Here is a 14129-nt window from a genome sequence, read left to right as displayed (position 1 = left end):
TTTGAGTTGTGAAAATAGGGCCCCACAGGGGTGATCTCGATTCCGTGTCCAGTTCACAAAAGCATAACATGACACCGAGATACATAAGAAGATATTGGTTTTAAGGAGCATCTGAAGAGAGAGCATAAGGTAGGAAAGTGAAGAGATGAAGCTTTGGGATTTTCCAGACCTTGAGGGCCTGTGCAACTGAAGATAAGGTCACCAATGATGAAGCAATTATAACTGAATTATAATGCAAGAGGGCACAGATATCTTGGAGGATTGTGGGGTTGGAGGGGATTACAGAGATAGGGAGGGGTGAGGCTATGGAGGGATTTGAAAACAAGGATAAGAATTTAAAAATAAAGATGCTTCTTGGCCAGGAGCCAATGTAAGCTGATGGGGGACGGGACTTGCTGTGAGTTAAGATAAGGACAGCAGAGTTTTGGATGACCTCAGGTTTTCGAAGGGTGGAATGTGGGAGACCAGATAGGATTATCTTGGAATAGTTCAGTCTCAAGCTAACAAAGACATGGATGAGGGTTTCAATAGCAGGTGAGTTGTGGTAGGAGTGATGTTAGGGAGGTGAAAATAATGATAGTGTTGTAGTTAAGTTTTTTACGCAGAGTGTAGTGGGTGCCTGGAACTTGCTACCGGAGGAGGTGGTGGAAGCAGGGACGATAGTGACATTTAAGGGGCATCTTGACAAATACATGAATAGGATGGGAATAGAGGGATACGGACCCAGGAAGTGTAGAAGATTGTAGTTTAGTCGAGCAGCATGGTCGGCACGGGCTTGGAGGGCCGAAGGGCCTGTTCCTGTGCTGTACATTTCTTTGTTCTTTGAAAGACGTCAGAAACTCGTCTTTGGATCAAATGTGACGCCAAGGTTGCAAACAGATCGATTTAATCTCAAACTGTTGCCAGGGAAAGCGATAGAGTCAGTAGCTAGGGAACGGAGCTTGGAACGGGGACCTAAACAATGACAGATGGTTTTCCCAATATTTAATTGGAGAATATTTCTGCTCATCCAGTATTGGATGTCGGATAAGCAGTCTGATAATTTAGCAATGATGGAGGAGTCAAGAAAGGTGGTAGGGTGGTAGTGAAGTAGAGTTGGGTATTGTTAGCGAACATACAGACTATGGCTCCTGACACCTGTGCTGCCGTGAACCATGACTCAATGAAAATCTGGCCCAACTCCATGGAAATTGCAGAGATCTAGGGCATGCCTATCCCCATAATGCAGCCGGCCAGGTTGGGCATGCAGCTGGTGGGCTTTTGACTCAAACCAACTGCACCCTTAAAATCGGAAATGGGGTCAGGAAGCCCAGAATTGCGCACTGGCTGCCATTTTTAAAAGGCTCTCGAACAATCCTGACTCAGGGAAAATCCAGCCCTTACTGTTTACTTGGGAAGTTTAGGGTAGGCCTTTATTTTTACAGTTTCAACAGAATGTTCAGGTGTAATCATGCAGTCGAAACATGTACAGGTTAGGTTGATTGGTTATGCTAAATTGCCCCTTGTGTCCAAACGATGTGCAGGTTAAGTGCATAGATTGGTCATGATCAATGCGTGGAGTTGTGGGGGAGTGGGCCTAGGTAGAGTTCTCTTTCGGAGTATTGGTGCAGACCTCTTGGGCCGAATGGTCTCCTTCTGCACTGTTTCTATGGCTTTTGGCTGTGATTTCCACCAACAGTAAACAAAAGTCCTGTTCTCAGTGGACCAGCAACATTGCTGTAAACCAACAAGGCCTCCAATTTCCCACTGTTTCTATCAATGTTTTGTCTTGCCCATGCCGAGAGTGCAATGGCCCAGAAAATTCTAGTGTCTCAATTTACTACCTGGCGCTGCTTCTGTCTGATTCTGTCAGGGGCAGGCTAAATCATTCATCACTGTGCACGGCCAAGCCCTGATCGCACTGTGCTTAGCAATTTTCATTTTTAATCAGTTTTATTCAATTTTTAAAGTAAAACATAGGGACTAAAAAAAGCCATTCTACCCAATCAGTTTATTTATGCTCCACTTGAGCATCTTCCCATCTCTCCTCATCTAAATCTACCACTGTAACCCGCCATTCCCAGCTCCCTGATATGCTCGTTGAGCTTCCCCATGAGTGCATCTAAACTATTTGCTTCAACTACTGCCTGTGGTAGCGAGTTCCACATTCTTACCACCTCTTTTGATTAAAAGGGTTCTTCCAAATTCCATATTGGAATTTTTGGTGATTGCCTTTGTGATGAACGGTTACTGCCTTATCATCATGTAAGGTGATGTCCCCTTTAAGACCAGGCTTGGAACCCTGGGGACTCCGCCTCTGGCTCCGCCCATCTGGGAGACATACATAAAGGCCTGCCTCATGGTCTGTGTAACAGTCAGCTCTCGTCTCTAGCTGTAGTATAGTTATTAGTCCAATAAAGCCTTCTTTACAGTTTAATCTCTAAGCATCATTATTGAGGGTACCTCAATTTATTAGACTAAACTAGATTCAGGATGGACGCAGGCCTAAAACCAGAGAAGCTCAATCTGGAAGCACGAACGCCGGAGGCAAAGGAAATTCTTTAATACTGGCTGCGGTGCTTCGAGGCCTACCTGGACTCCGCAGAGATTCCCATCCTAGGGCCACGCAAGCTGCGTCTACTCCACGCCCAGGTGAGTCACAGAATCTCCGCCACGCTCGAAAAGGCGACGACTTATGAGGAAGCGATTGAGTTGCTCCGCAAGCGGTTTGTCAAACCCGTCAATGAGGTGCACGCCCGGCATCTGCTCTCTACCTGCCGACAGCGCTCGGGGGAAATCGCTCGACGAGTTTGTTGAAAAACCCCCACGCTTGCCAGGGATTGTGTCCATCAGGATGTGACAGGGGAAGTCCATATGAACCTGCACATCAGGGATGCTTTCGTGTCCGAACTACATCCGGCAGCAGCTGCTCGAAAACGGGGCAAAAGACCTCCAGGAGACGCTAACGCTCGCCTCCTCGCTGGAGGTGGCCCGACATAACTTGGGTACGTACCCCGCGGACTATGCCAGCCCCCCCCCGGACTTCCTCAGACTCAACCGTATTACAGGCCTGCGCCACGCGGCGACCCGCTCACCATGGGGGCACACCATGCTACTTCTGCGGGCAGGGCCAGCACCCACGCCCACGCTGCCCAGCCCGCTCTGCAGTCTGCAGCGACTGCGGGAAGAAAGGGCACTTTGCGAGGGTCTGCCTGGCCAGACCCAGGGGCCAGAAAAACAAAGAACAGCCGGCCCGAAAATCAGGCTCTCAGGTCCACAGGCCTCGCAATGCTGCTGCGCACCGACCCGACACGTCCTCTTCTGACGCGTCATCAGCCTCGTGCGAATCATGGGAGCGGCCATCTGGTCGGCGGCCATCTTCTCGACCCGACACGTGTGACCGACGGCAGCGGCCATTTTACGAGTCTGACTCGGCTGACGACTCCGATTACCCGCGACTGGGTGCGATCACCCTCGATCAAACTCGGCCAAAACACCTGCAGAACTCCATGATGCAGGTCCAGGTCAACGGGCACGACACTGCATGCCTCTTCGACTCCGGGAGCATGTAGAGCTTTATCCACCCTGAAACGGTAAGGCGCTGCTCCCTACGCACCCACCCCGCATCCCAAACCATAGCCCTCGCATCTGGGTCCCACTCAGTACAAATCACGGGGTACTGTATTGCAGATCTCTCGATCCAGGGTGCCAAATACATCCGTTTCAAATTTTATATCCTCTCTCACCTCTGTGCCCCCTGCGGCTCGGACTGGATTTCCAGTGCAGCCACCGAAGCCCGACACTGAAGTTCGGCGGACCCTTGCCCCCCCTCACGGTGTGCTGCCTTGCGACACTGAAAGTCGCACCCCCCTCGCTATTCGCTAACCTCACTCCTGACTGTAAGCCCGTCGCCACCAGGAGCCGGCGCTACAGTGCCCAAGATATGACTTTTATCAAGTCAGAGGTCCAGCGTTTACTGGGAGAGGGGGTCACCGAGGCTAGCAACAGCCCTTGGAGAGCGCAAGTGGTGGTAGTCCGGTCCGGGGAGAAGAAACGGATTGTCGTGGATTAGAGCCAGACCATAAACCGATTCACGCAGCTTGATGCGTACCCCCTTCCTCGCATTGCGGAAATGGTAAATCGGATCGCCCAATACCAAGTCTTTTCCACGGTCCACCTCAAATCTGCCTACCACCAGCTCCCCATCCGACCAAAAGACCGCCCCTATACTGCCTTCGAAGCAGCCGGCCGGCTCTTCCACTTCCTCAGGGTCCCCTTTGGTGTCACAAATGGGGTCTCCGTCTTTCAAAGGGCGATGGACCAAATGGTGGACCAGTACGGTTTGCGGGCTACATACCCGTACTTGGACAATGTCGCCATCTGCGGCCATGATCAGCAGGACCATGACGCTAACCTCAAAAAGTTCCTCCAGACCGCCCGAGCCCTTAACCTGACCTATAACGAGGGCAAATGCGTTTTCCACACCACCCGGCTGGCCATCCTCGGCTATGTCGTGGAAGACGGGGTCCTCGGTCCCGACCCCGACCACATGCGCCCCCTTAAGGAACTCCCTCTCCCCCGCAGCCTCAAGGCCCTCAAACGGCGCTTGGGGCTTTTCTCCTATTACGCCCAGTGGGTCCCCAAGTATGCGGACAAAGCCGCCCACTCCTAAAGACCCCACTTTTCCCCTCTCGGCTGAGGCTCAATTGGCCTTCGACCGCATCAAGGCTGACATCATCAAGGCCGCCATGCACGCGGTGGACGAAACCATCCCTTTCCAGGTAGAGAGCGATGCATCAGACATCGCCCTGGCTGCTACCCTCAACGAAGGAGGCAGACCAGTAGCGTTCTTCTCCCGAACCCTCACCGCCTCCGAGGTTCGACACTCTGCAGTCGAAAAGGAGGCACAAGCCATTGTGGAGGCTGTGCGGTGCTGGAGACACTACCTCGCCAGTAGGAGGTTTACCCTCGTCACCGACCAACGGTCGGTCGCGTATATGTTCGATAACACGCAACGGGGCAAAATAAAAAACGATAAAATTTTGAGGTGGAGGATCGAACTCTCCACCTACTCGTACGATATCAAGTATCGTCCAGGGGAGCTCAACGAGCCCCCAGATGCCCTGTCCCGCGGCACATGCGCCAACGCGCAGGAGGACCGCCTGCAAGCCATCCACAATGACCTCTGCCACCCGGGGGTTACCCGGCTCGTCCATTTCATCAAGTCCCGCAACCTACCTTACTCAACCAAGGAGGTCAAGGCCATGGTCAGGACCTGCCAAGTCTGTGCGGAGTGCAAACCGCACTTCTATTGGCAAGACAAGGTTCGGCTCATGAAGGCCTCGGGCCCCTTTGAACGACTGAGCGTGGACTTCAAGGGGCCCCTCCCATCCACCAACCGTTGTGCCTATTTCCTCACCGTGATCGATGAGTTCTCCCGTTTCCCATTCGCCATTCCCTGCACCGACATGACCTCAGCCACGGTGATTAAGGCACTGCACAGCATCTTCACCCTGTTCAGTTTCCCTGCTTATATCCACAACGACCGGGGTACATCATTCATGAGCGATGAACTGCGTCAGTATCTGCTCAGCAAAGGCATCGCCTCGAGCAGAACGACCAGTTATAACCCATGGGGAAACGGGCAGGTGGAGAGGGAGAACGCGACCGTGTGGAAGGCTGTCCTTCTGGCCCTGCGGTCGAGAAATCTCCCAACCACCCGCTGGCAGGAGGTCCTACCCGATGCCCTACACTCCATTAGGTCACTCCTCTGCACGGCCACGAATGAGACCCCTCACGACTGATTGTTTCTCTTCCCCAGGAAGTCTACCTCCGGGGTCTCGCTTCCACCTTGGCTGATGGCTCCGGGACCTGTTCTTCTCCGGAGGCACGCGAGGAGCCATAAAACGGACCCCCTAGTTGAAAAGGTCCGACTGCTCCACGCCAACCCCAGTTACGCCCACGTGGAGTACTCCGACGGCAGGCAAGATACGGTTTCCCTCCGGGATCTGGCACCCGCTGGATCCTCCACCACAGACGCCCCTTCCCGCGCCGCGCCCCTGCAGGACCCGTCGCCCCCTACATCACACCCCCTTCCGGCCCTACCACCCATTGGTGAGCTCCGACCGTGCCCCCCCTTTACACACCCCGCCGGCGCCGTCTCCGCTATCCCCGGCCCTGCCTAGTTCCTCTGCCCCGACCCGGACCGAAGCTCCGACCGCTGTGCTCCCGGGTGTGCCCTCAACTGGGACGTCCGTGCCCGCCGCACCACCGCCCGAATTGAGGAGGTCGAGGAGGACGATCCGGCCACCGAGACGGATGGACCTATGATGGCACTTCACCCCCGCCGGACTTTTTTAAACAGGGGGTGAATGTGATGAACGGTTACTGCCTTATCATCATGTAAGGTGATGTCCCCTTTAAGGCCGAGCTTGGAACCCTGGGGACTCCGCCTCTGGCTCCGCCCATCTGGGAGCCATACATAAAGGGCTGCCTCATGGTCTGTGTAACAGTCAGCTCTCGTCTCTAGCTGTAATATAGTTATTAGTCTAATAAAGCCTTCTTTACAGTTTAATCTCTAAGCATCATTATTGAGGGTACCTCAGCCTTACATGGACAATCTGTGCGGAGTCTGTTCGTTCTCCCCATGTCTGCGTGGGTTTCCTCCGGATGCTCCGGTTTCCTCTCACAGTCCAAAGATGTGCAGGTTAGGTGGATTGGCCATGTTAAATTGGCCTTAGTGTCCAAAAGGGTTGGGTTAGGTGGGGTTACGGGGATAGGCTGGAGGTGTGGGGATAGGGTGGAGGTGTGGGCTTAGGTAGGGTGCTCCTTCCGAGGGCCGGTGCAGACTCGATGGGCTGAATGGCTTCCTTCTGCATTGTAAATTCTATGATTCTATGGACGGCCTTTGGTTATGCCCTTCCCCACATTAGGAAACACTCTCTTCAAATCCACTCTATTTTCATAATTATAAAGATCACCCCTCAGCCTTCTTTCTTTCAAAAGAGACCCAGCTTGTCAATCCTTTCCTGACATGGATCCATTGTTCTTGGTGTGCGTTTGTTACCCTAAGCATCCAGGTAGATTTTATGGATACAGCAGCCTGAAGTGGGAAAAATCAATCAAATCAATTCAGGGACTCACATCTCCAGTTATGTTTTGGTTTCTTCCAAACAGCAATAACTTGCAAGTCGATAGAACAACTTGCATATTAAAGTACCTTTAACGGAGCAAAATGTCCCGAGCTGTTCAACGAAAGTGCCATCAGTAAAAATTTAATAAATAACAATTATCTTACAGACTTCTTACAATATTACAGTACTTACATCTTTTTCAACCATCCCAAAGCCTCTTCTGCAAACCCTGGAGTAGAATTGTGTGCACGTTTGCTTCAAGCATGGCTTGCACTCTTCCCAGAGGGTCTCCTTTGACTGGCATTGCTCAGCGTCAGCCAGCTTTCTCTGAGCGTCTTTAGCAGCTACCAGAGCCTCCTGGTTAACATTTGAAAACAATCATTTAACAGTTTTGATATTGCACAGTTCATTGTAAGATTAAGTTCAAGTACAATTATCTAATTATTTTCTAGAGGTGCTGCCTGACCTGCCGAGTACTTTCAGTATTTTCGGTCTTTATTTCAGATTTGCAGCATCCATTTTTGTATGAATTTAATTAATTTTTTTTGTCCATGTGAGGGATGTTAGTAGCAGGTGATTTTGTACATTTGACATCAGTGTAAGGATAAAGGTTAGCTGGATATTAAATCTCTTCCTTTCAACACACAACATTCATTAGCCCCAGTCTAAGGTGAGAGTCCGTTTGCTATCAATGTGCCACTTTTTAAGTTGCCACTTGTTTCATATTTCTGCCTTTTCAAAATAAGATTGTGCTCATTTATAGGCTGCTTTACTGTGTTTCCATTTTCCCAAGGAGGTTGAGAAGTAATTTCAATTAAAAATATAAAAGAGGGGGAATCGTCAGACTTGGCACCATTCTAACTAGAAATCAGACATCACATAACCTAATAATAAGACCCATTGGTGTAAGGTAAGTGCCATATTATATTATTATATTATTAGCATTGTGCAGGTCAAGGATTGGAGGTGGAGGAGCAGTCTCTGTCAGCGAGAGAACCTGAGAACATCTCAGAAGGTAAGCAAGTGATTTTTACTTTTATACCTTTTTTTTCAAATTGTGTGTGTCGGGGGGAAACTGAAGTGACATCACAGAAAAGCTGTGAACTGAGTGGCTGGTTGGGATTCTAACCTAAATTTTTTTGAGTATTTGGGAACTAATTAAACATAATAACTTAATTATAATTTAGAGGATATCTAAGCCAGAGATCGGAGAATATTATAGTTAGCTATCGCATTTCTATTAGAAATCTAGTGCTAGGAAACAGATAGTTGACAGTAACTTTGCAATTTAAAAAAAAAAGTATTTAAAAAAAAAAAAGACAAATTTTAATTAATTGACGCAATGTCAGTTAGAGGGGTGCTGTGCTCTGACTGTGAGATGTGGCAGGTCCGGGAGGCTTCCAGCGTCCCGGATGGCTTCATCTGCAGAAAGTGCACCCAACTGCAGCTCCTCACAGACCGCATGGTTCGGTTGGAGCAGCAATTGGATGCACTTAGGAGCATGCAGGTGGCGGAAAGCGTCATAGATCGCAGTTATGTAAATGTGGTCACACCCAAGGTGCAGGCAGAGAAATGGGTGACCACCAGAAAGGGCAGGCAGTCAGTGCAGGAATCCCCTGTGGTTGTCCCCCTCTCGAACAGATATACCCCTTTGGATACTGTCGGGGGGGATAGCCTATCAGGGGAAAACAGCAGCAGCCAGAGCAGTGGCACCACGGCTGGCTCTGATGTTCAGAAGGGAGGGTCAAAGCGCAGAAGAGTAATAGTAATAGGGGACTCTATAGTCAGGGGCTAACGACATAGGCAGGAAGGGGCATGAGGTCCTGCAGCAGGAGTTCAGGGAGCTAGGCAGAAAGTTAAAAGACAGGACCTCGAGGGTTGTAATCTCGGGATTACTCCCTGTGCCACGTGCCAGTGAGGCTAGAAATAGGAAGATAGAGCAGACAAACACGTGGCTAAACAGCTGGTGTAGGAGGGAGGGTTTCTGTTATCTGGACCACTGGGAGCTCTTCCGGGGCAGGTGTGACCTGTATAAGATGGACGGGTTGCATCTAAACCGGAGAGGCATAAATATCCTGGCCGCGAGGTTTGCTAGTGTCACACGGGAGGGTTTAAACTAGTATGGCAGGGGGGTGGGCACGGGAGCAATAGGTCAGAAGGTGAGAGCATTGAGGGAGAACTAGGGAATAGGGACAGTGTGGCTCTGAGGCAGAGCAGACGGGGAGAAGTTGCTGAACACAGCGGGTCTGGTGGCCTGAAGTGCATATGTTTTAATGCAAGGAGCATTACGGGTAAGGCAGATGAACTTAGAGCTTGGATTACTACTTGGAACTATGATGTTGTTGCCATTACAGAGACCTGGTTGAGGGAAGGGCAGGATTGGCAGCTAAACGTTCCAGGATTTAGATGTTTCAGGCGGGATAGAGGGGGATGTAAAAGGGGAGGCGGAGTTGCGCTACTTGTTCGGGAGAGTATCACAGCTATACAGCGAGAGGACACCTCAGAGGGCAGTGAGGCTATATGGGTAGAGATCAGGAATAAGAAGGGTGCAGTCACAATGTTGGGGGTATACTACAGGCCTCCCAACAGCCAGCGGGAGATAGAGGAGCAGATAGGTAGACAGATTTTGGAAAAGAGTAAAAACAACAGGGTTGTGGTGATGGGAGACTTCAACTTCCCCAATATTGACTGGGACTCACTTAGTGCCAGGGGCTTAGACGGGGCAGAGTTTGTAAGGAGCATCCAGGAGGGCTTCTTAAAACAATATGTAAACAGTCCAACTAGGGAAGGGGCGGTACTGGACCTGGTATTGGGGAATGAGCCCGGCCAGGTGGTAGATGTTTCAGTAGGGGAGCATTTCGGTAACAGTGACCACAATTCAGTAAGTTTTAAAGTACTGGTGGACAAGGATAAGAGTGGTCCGAGGATGAATGTGCTAAATTGGGGGAAGGCTAATTATAACAATATTAGGCGGGAACTGAAGAACATAGATTGGGGGCGGATGTTTGAGGGCAAATCAACATCTGACATGTGGGAGGCTTTCAAGTGTCAGTTGAAAGGAATACAGGACAGGCATGTTCCTGTGAGGAAGAAAGATAAATACGGCAATTTTCGGGAACCTTGGATGACGAGTGATATTGTAGGCCTCGTCAAAAAGAAAAAGGAGGCATTTGTCAGGGCTAAAAGGCTGGGAACAGACGAAGCCTGTGTGGCATATAAGGAAAGTAGGAAGGAACTTAAGCAAGGAGTCAGGAGGGCTAGAAGGGGTCATGAAAAGTCATTGGCAAATAGGGTTAAGGAAAATCCCAAGGCTTTTTACACGTACATAAAAAGCAAGAGGGTAGCCAGGGAAAGGGTTGGCCCACTGAAGGATAGGCAAGGGAATCTATGTGTGGAGCCAGAGGAAATGGGCGAGGTACTAAATGAATACTTTGCATCAGTATTCACCAAAGAGAAGGAATTGGTAGATGTTGAGTCTGGAGAAGGGGGTGTAGATAGCCTGGGTCACATTGTGATCCAAAAAGACGAGGTGTTGGGTGTCTTAAAAAATATTAAGGTAGATAAGTCCCCAGGGCCGGATGGGATCTACCCCAGAATACTGAAGGAGGCTGGAGAGGAAATTGCTGAGGCCTTGACAGAAATCTTTGGATCCTCGCTGTCTTCAGGGGATGTCCCGGAGGACTGGAGAATAGCCAATGTTGTTCCTCTGTTTAAGAAGGGTGGCAGGGATAATCCCGGGAACTACAGGCCGGTGAGCCTTACTTCAGTGGTAGGGAAATTACTGGAGAGAATTCTTCGAGACAGGATCTACTCCCATTTGGAAGCAAATGGACGTATTAGTGAGAGGCAGCACGGTTTTGTGAAGGGGAGGTCGTGTCTCACTAACTTGATAGAGTTTTTCGAGGAGGTCACTAAGATGATTGATGCAGGTAGGGCAGTAGATGTTGTCTATATGGACTTCAGTAAGGCCTTTGACAAGGTCCCTCATGGTAGACTAGTACAAAAGGTGAAGTCACACGGGATCAGGGGTGAACTGGCAAGGTGGATACAGAACTGGCTAGGCCATAGAAGGCAGAGGGTAGCAATGGAGGGATGCTTTTCTAATTGGAGGGCTGTGACCAGTGGTGTTCCACAGGGATCAGTGCTGGGACCTTTGCTCTTTGTAGTATATATAAATGATTTGGAAGAAAATGTAACTGGTCTGATTAGTAAGTTTGCAGACGACACAAAGGTTGGTGGAATTGCGGATAGCGATGAGGACTGTCTGAGGATACAGCAGGATTTAGATTGTCTGGAGACTTGGGCGGAGAGATGGCAGATGGAGTTTAACCTGGACAAATGTGAGGTAATGCATTTTGGAAGGGCTAATGCAGGTAGGGAATATACAGTCAATGGTAGAACCCTCAAGAGTATTGAAAGTCAAAGAGATCTAGGAGTACAGGTCCACAGATCACTGAAAGGGGCTACACAGGTGGAGAAGGTAGTCAAGAAGGCATACGGCATGCTTGCCTTCATTGGCCGGGGCATTGAGTATAAGAATTGGCAAATCATGTTGCAGCTGTATAGAACCTTAGTTAGGTCACACTTGGAGTATAGTGTTCAATTCTGGTCGCCACACTACCAGAAGGATGTGGAGGCTTTAGAGAGGGTGCAGAAGAGATTTACCAGAATGTTGCCTGGTATGGAGGGCATAAGCTATGAGGAGCGATTGAATAAACTCGGTTTGTTCTCACTGGAACGAAGGAGGTTGAGGGGCGACCTGATAGAGGTATACAAAATTATGAGGGGCATAGACAGAGTGGATAGTCAGAGGCTTTTCCCCAGGGTAGAGGGGTCAATTACTAGGGGGCATAGGTTTAAGGTGAGAGGGGCAAAGTTTAGAGTAGATGTACGAGGCAAGTTTTTTACGCAGAGGGTAGTGGGTGCCTGGAACTCACTACCGGAGGAGGTAGTGGAAGCAGGGACGATAGGGACATTTAAGGGGCATCTTGACAAATATATGAATAGGATGGGAATAGAAGGATACGGACCCAGGAAGTGTAGAAGATTGTAGTTTAGTCGGGCAGTATGGTCGGCACGGGCTTGGAGGGCCGAAGGGCCTGTTCCTGTGCTGTACATTTCTTTGTTCTTTGTTCTTTATTGGAGCCATTGCTTCAATTGTCTGTCCTGGTTTTTTGAAAGAGCTATGCAAGTAGGCCCATTCCCCTGCTCTTGGATAGATTTTGTGTCTTCATAGAGTTTTTGTTTCCTCACAAGCAGCCTTGTAGCTGAACAGAGGCACTTTAAAAGAACGACTGCGTGATGTCATTGGAGATTACATCGTCAGCCATTCGTGCGGGTAACCGGACAGCCTAACATCACAGCCCTGCAGTGTTAACATCTTCAAAATAAAGCTCTAGGTTTTGGATGACCCGCAAAGGCCTGCAGACTCAATCTTGAATCCACCACGTAAAAACTGGCGCTTCTAGGCACCCGAAGAAATGATAAATAACTGAAATTGTCGCTACATGAAAGCTGGTGACCGGGGAGCCAAACAATGGTCGCAGCCACTGGAGGAAGCGAAAAATCATCTATAAATCCGAAGGAAACACCTTGGAGAGAAACCTGCCACATGCTCCACCCAAAACAAACTCAGTTGCCGTGAGTAGCAAGTACCCTGCAACAACAAGTTTAGCGCTGGGGTGTTGCAAAACTCAAAGGAAAACAGGCTGAGCTCAGTTGTGTCTTATTTTGGGAAGAAAGGGAGCAAGGTAGTGATAAAAGTTCATGGCACATTGTGTACACGCAGGTCCTTCTAGAAAGAAAAATAGCGACAGTTTTTGTTGCCGTGGGACGTTTGATGAGAGTACACAGTGATGGAGGTCGTATACAGAACAATGCGACTATTTTGTTCAAGATAGCAGCAAATATAAAAGTCCCAACGGTCCTGAGCATAATGGGGGGTAAACATTAAACCTCCTTAGGAGTCTGGTACAGCTGGAAAAGCCAGGCACAAAAACATGGAAAAGGGGTGGCACGGTGGTGCAGTTGTTAGCACTGCTGCATCACAGCACCAGGGACCCGGGTTCAATTCCCACCTTGGGCAACTTGGAGTTTGCACTTTCTCCCTGTGTCTGTATGGCTTTCCTCTGGGTGCTGTGGTTTCCTCACACAGTCAAAAGATATGCAGGTTAGGTGGATTGGACATAAATTGTTCCTTAGGGTGAGGTTATAGGGCCCGGGTAGGTGGTCTTTCAAAGGGTCGGTGTAGACTCGATGGGCCGAATGGCCTCTTTCTGTATTGTAGGGATTCTATGATTCTTTGAAGTGGTGGAAATTTTGCAGGGCCACTTCAACAAAACTTTTAGTCATCGCAGAAAGGTTTAAGCTTCATAAACACAATCAAGAAGAAGGTGAATCAGGGGTATTGGAGGGTAGCTAATGTAACCCCACTATTCAAAAAGGGAAGTCGAGAGAAAACAAGGAACTATAGACCAGTGAGCCTAACGTCGGTAGCAGGGAAGTTGATAAGAGTCCATTATCAAAGATTTCATAGCACAGCATTTGGAAAGCAGTGCTGTAATCAGACAAAGTCAACATGGATTTACGAAAGGAAAAACATGCTCGACAAATCTACTAGAATTCTTTGACGATGTAACTAGTAGAGTTGACCAGGGAGAACTGGTGGATGTGGTTTATTTAAACTTTCAGAAGGTGTTCGACAAAGTCTCACAAAGTAGATGTCTATGTAATGTTAAAGCACATGGTATTACGAGTATTGCCTTGAGGTGGATAAAAAGCTGGTTAGCAGACAGGAAGCAAAAAGTTGGAAAAAATGGGTCTTTTTCCTGATTGGCAGGCAGTAACTAGTGGGGTACCACAGGAATCTGTGCTAGGACCTCAAACTTCACATATATATTAATGGAGCAGACGTGGGAATTAAATGTATTATCTCCAAATTTGCAGTGGGAGGGTGAGATATGAGGAGGATGCAGAGATGCTTCAGCGGGATTTGGACAGGCTGAGTGAGTGGACATA

General features: G+C 49.2%; 1 protein-coding gene across 3 annotated transcripts in view; it reads right to left on the bottom strand.

Moving 5' to 3' along the window:
- Window positions 1-14129, bottom strand: part of clu (clusterin) — an 84644-nt gene that overhangs the window by 23921 nt on the left and 46594 nt on the right. For all 3 annotated transcript variants that reach the window (XM_072499489.1, XM_072499490.1, XM_072499491.1), the window contains exon 4: window positions 7305-7469. In XM_072499489.1, the coding sequence (XP_072355590.1) occupies window positions 7305-7469 (165 nt within the window). The remainder of the gene's footprint in view (window positions 1-7304; window positions 7470-14129) is intronic.

This window comes from Scyliorhinus torazame, chromosome 4 (assembly GCF_047496885.1).
Source record: "Scyliorhinus torazame isolate Kashiwa2021f chromosome 4, sScyTor2.1, whole genome shotgun sequence".
In the NCBI taxonomy this organism is placed as follows: Eukaryota; Metazoa; Chordata; class Chondrichthyes; order Carcharhiniformes; family Scyliorhinidae; genus Scyliorhinus; species Scyliorhinus torazame.
Note: the sequence above shows the minus strand (reverse complement) of the source record. Positions and strands in the feature narration are given on the sequence as shown.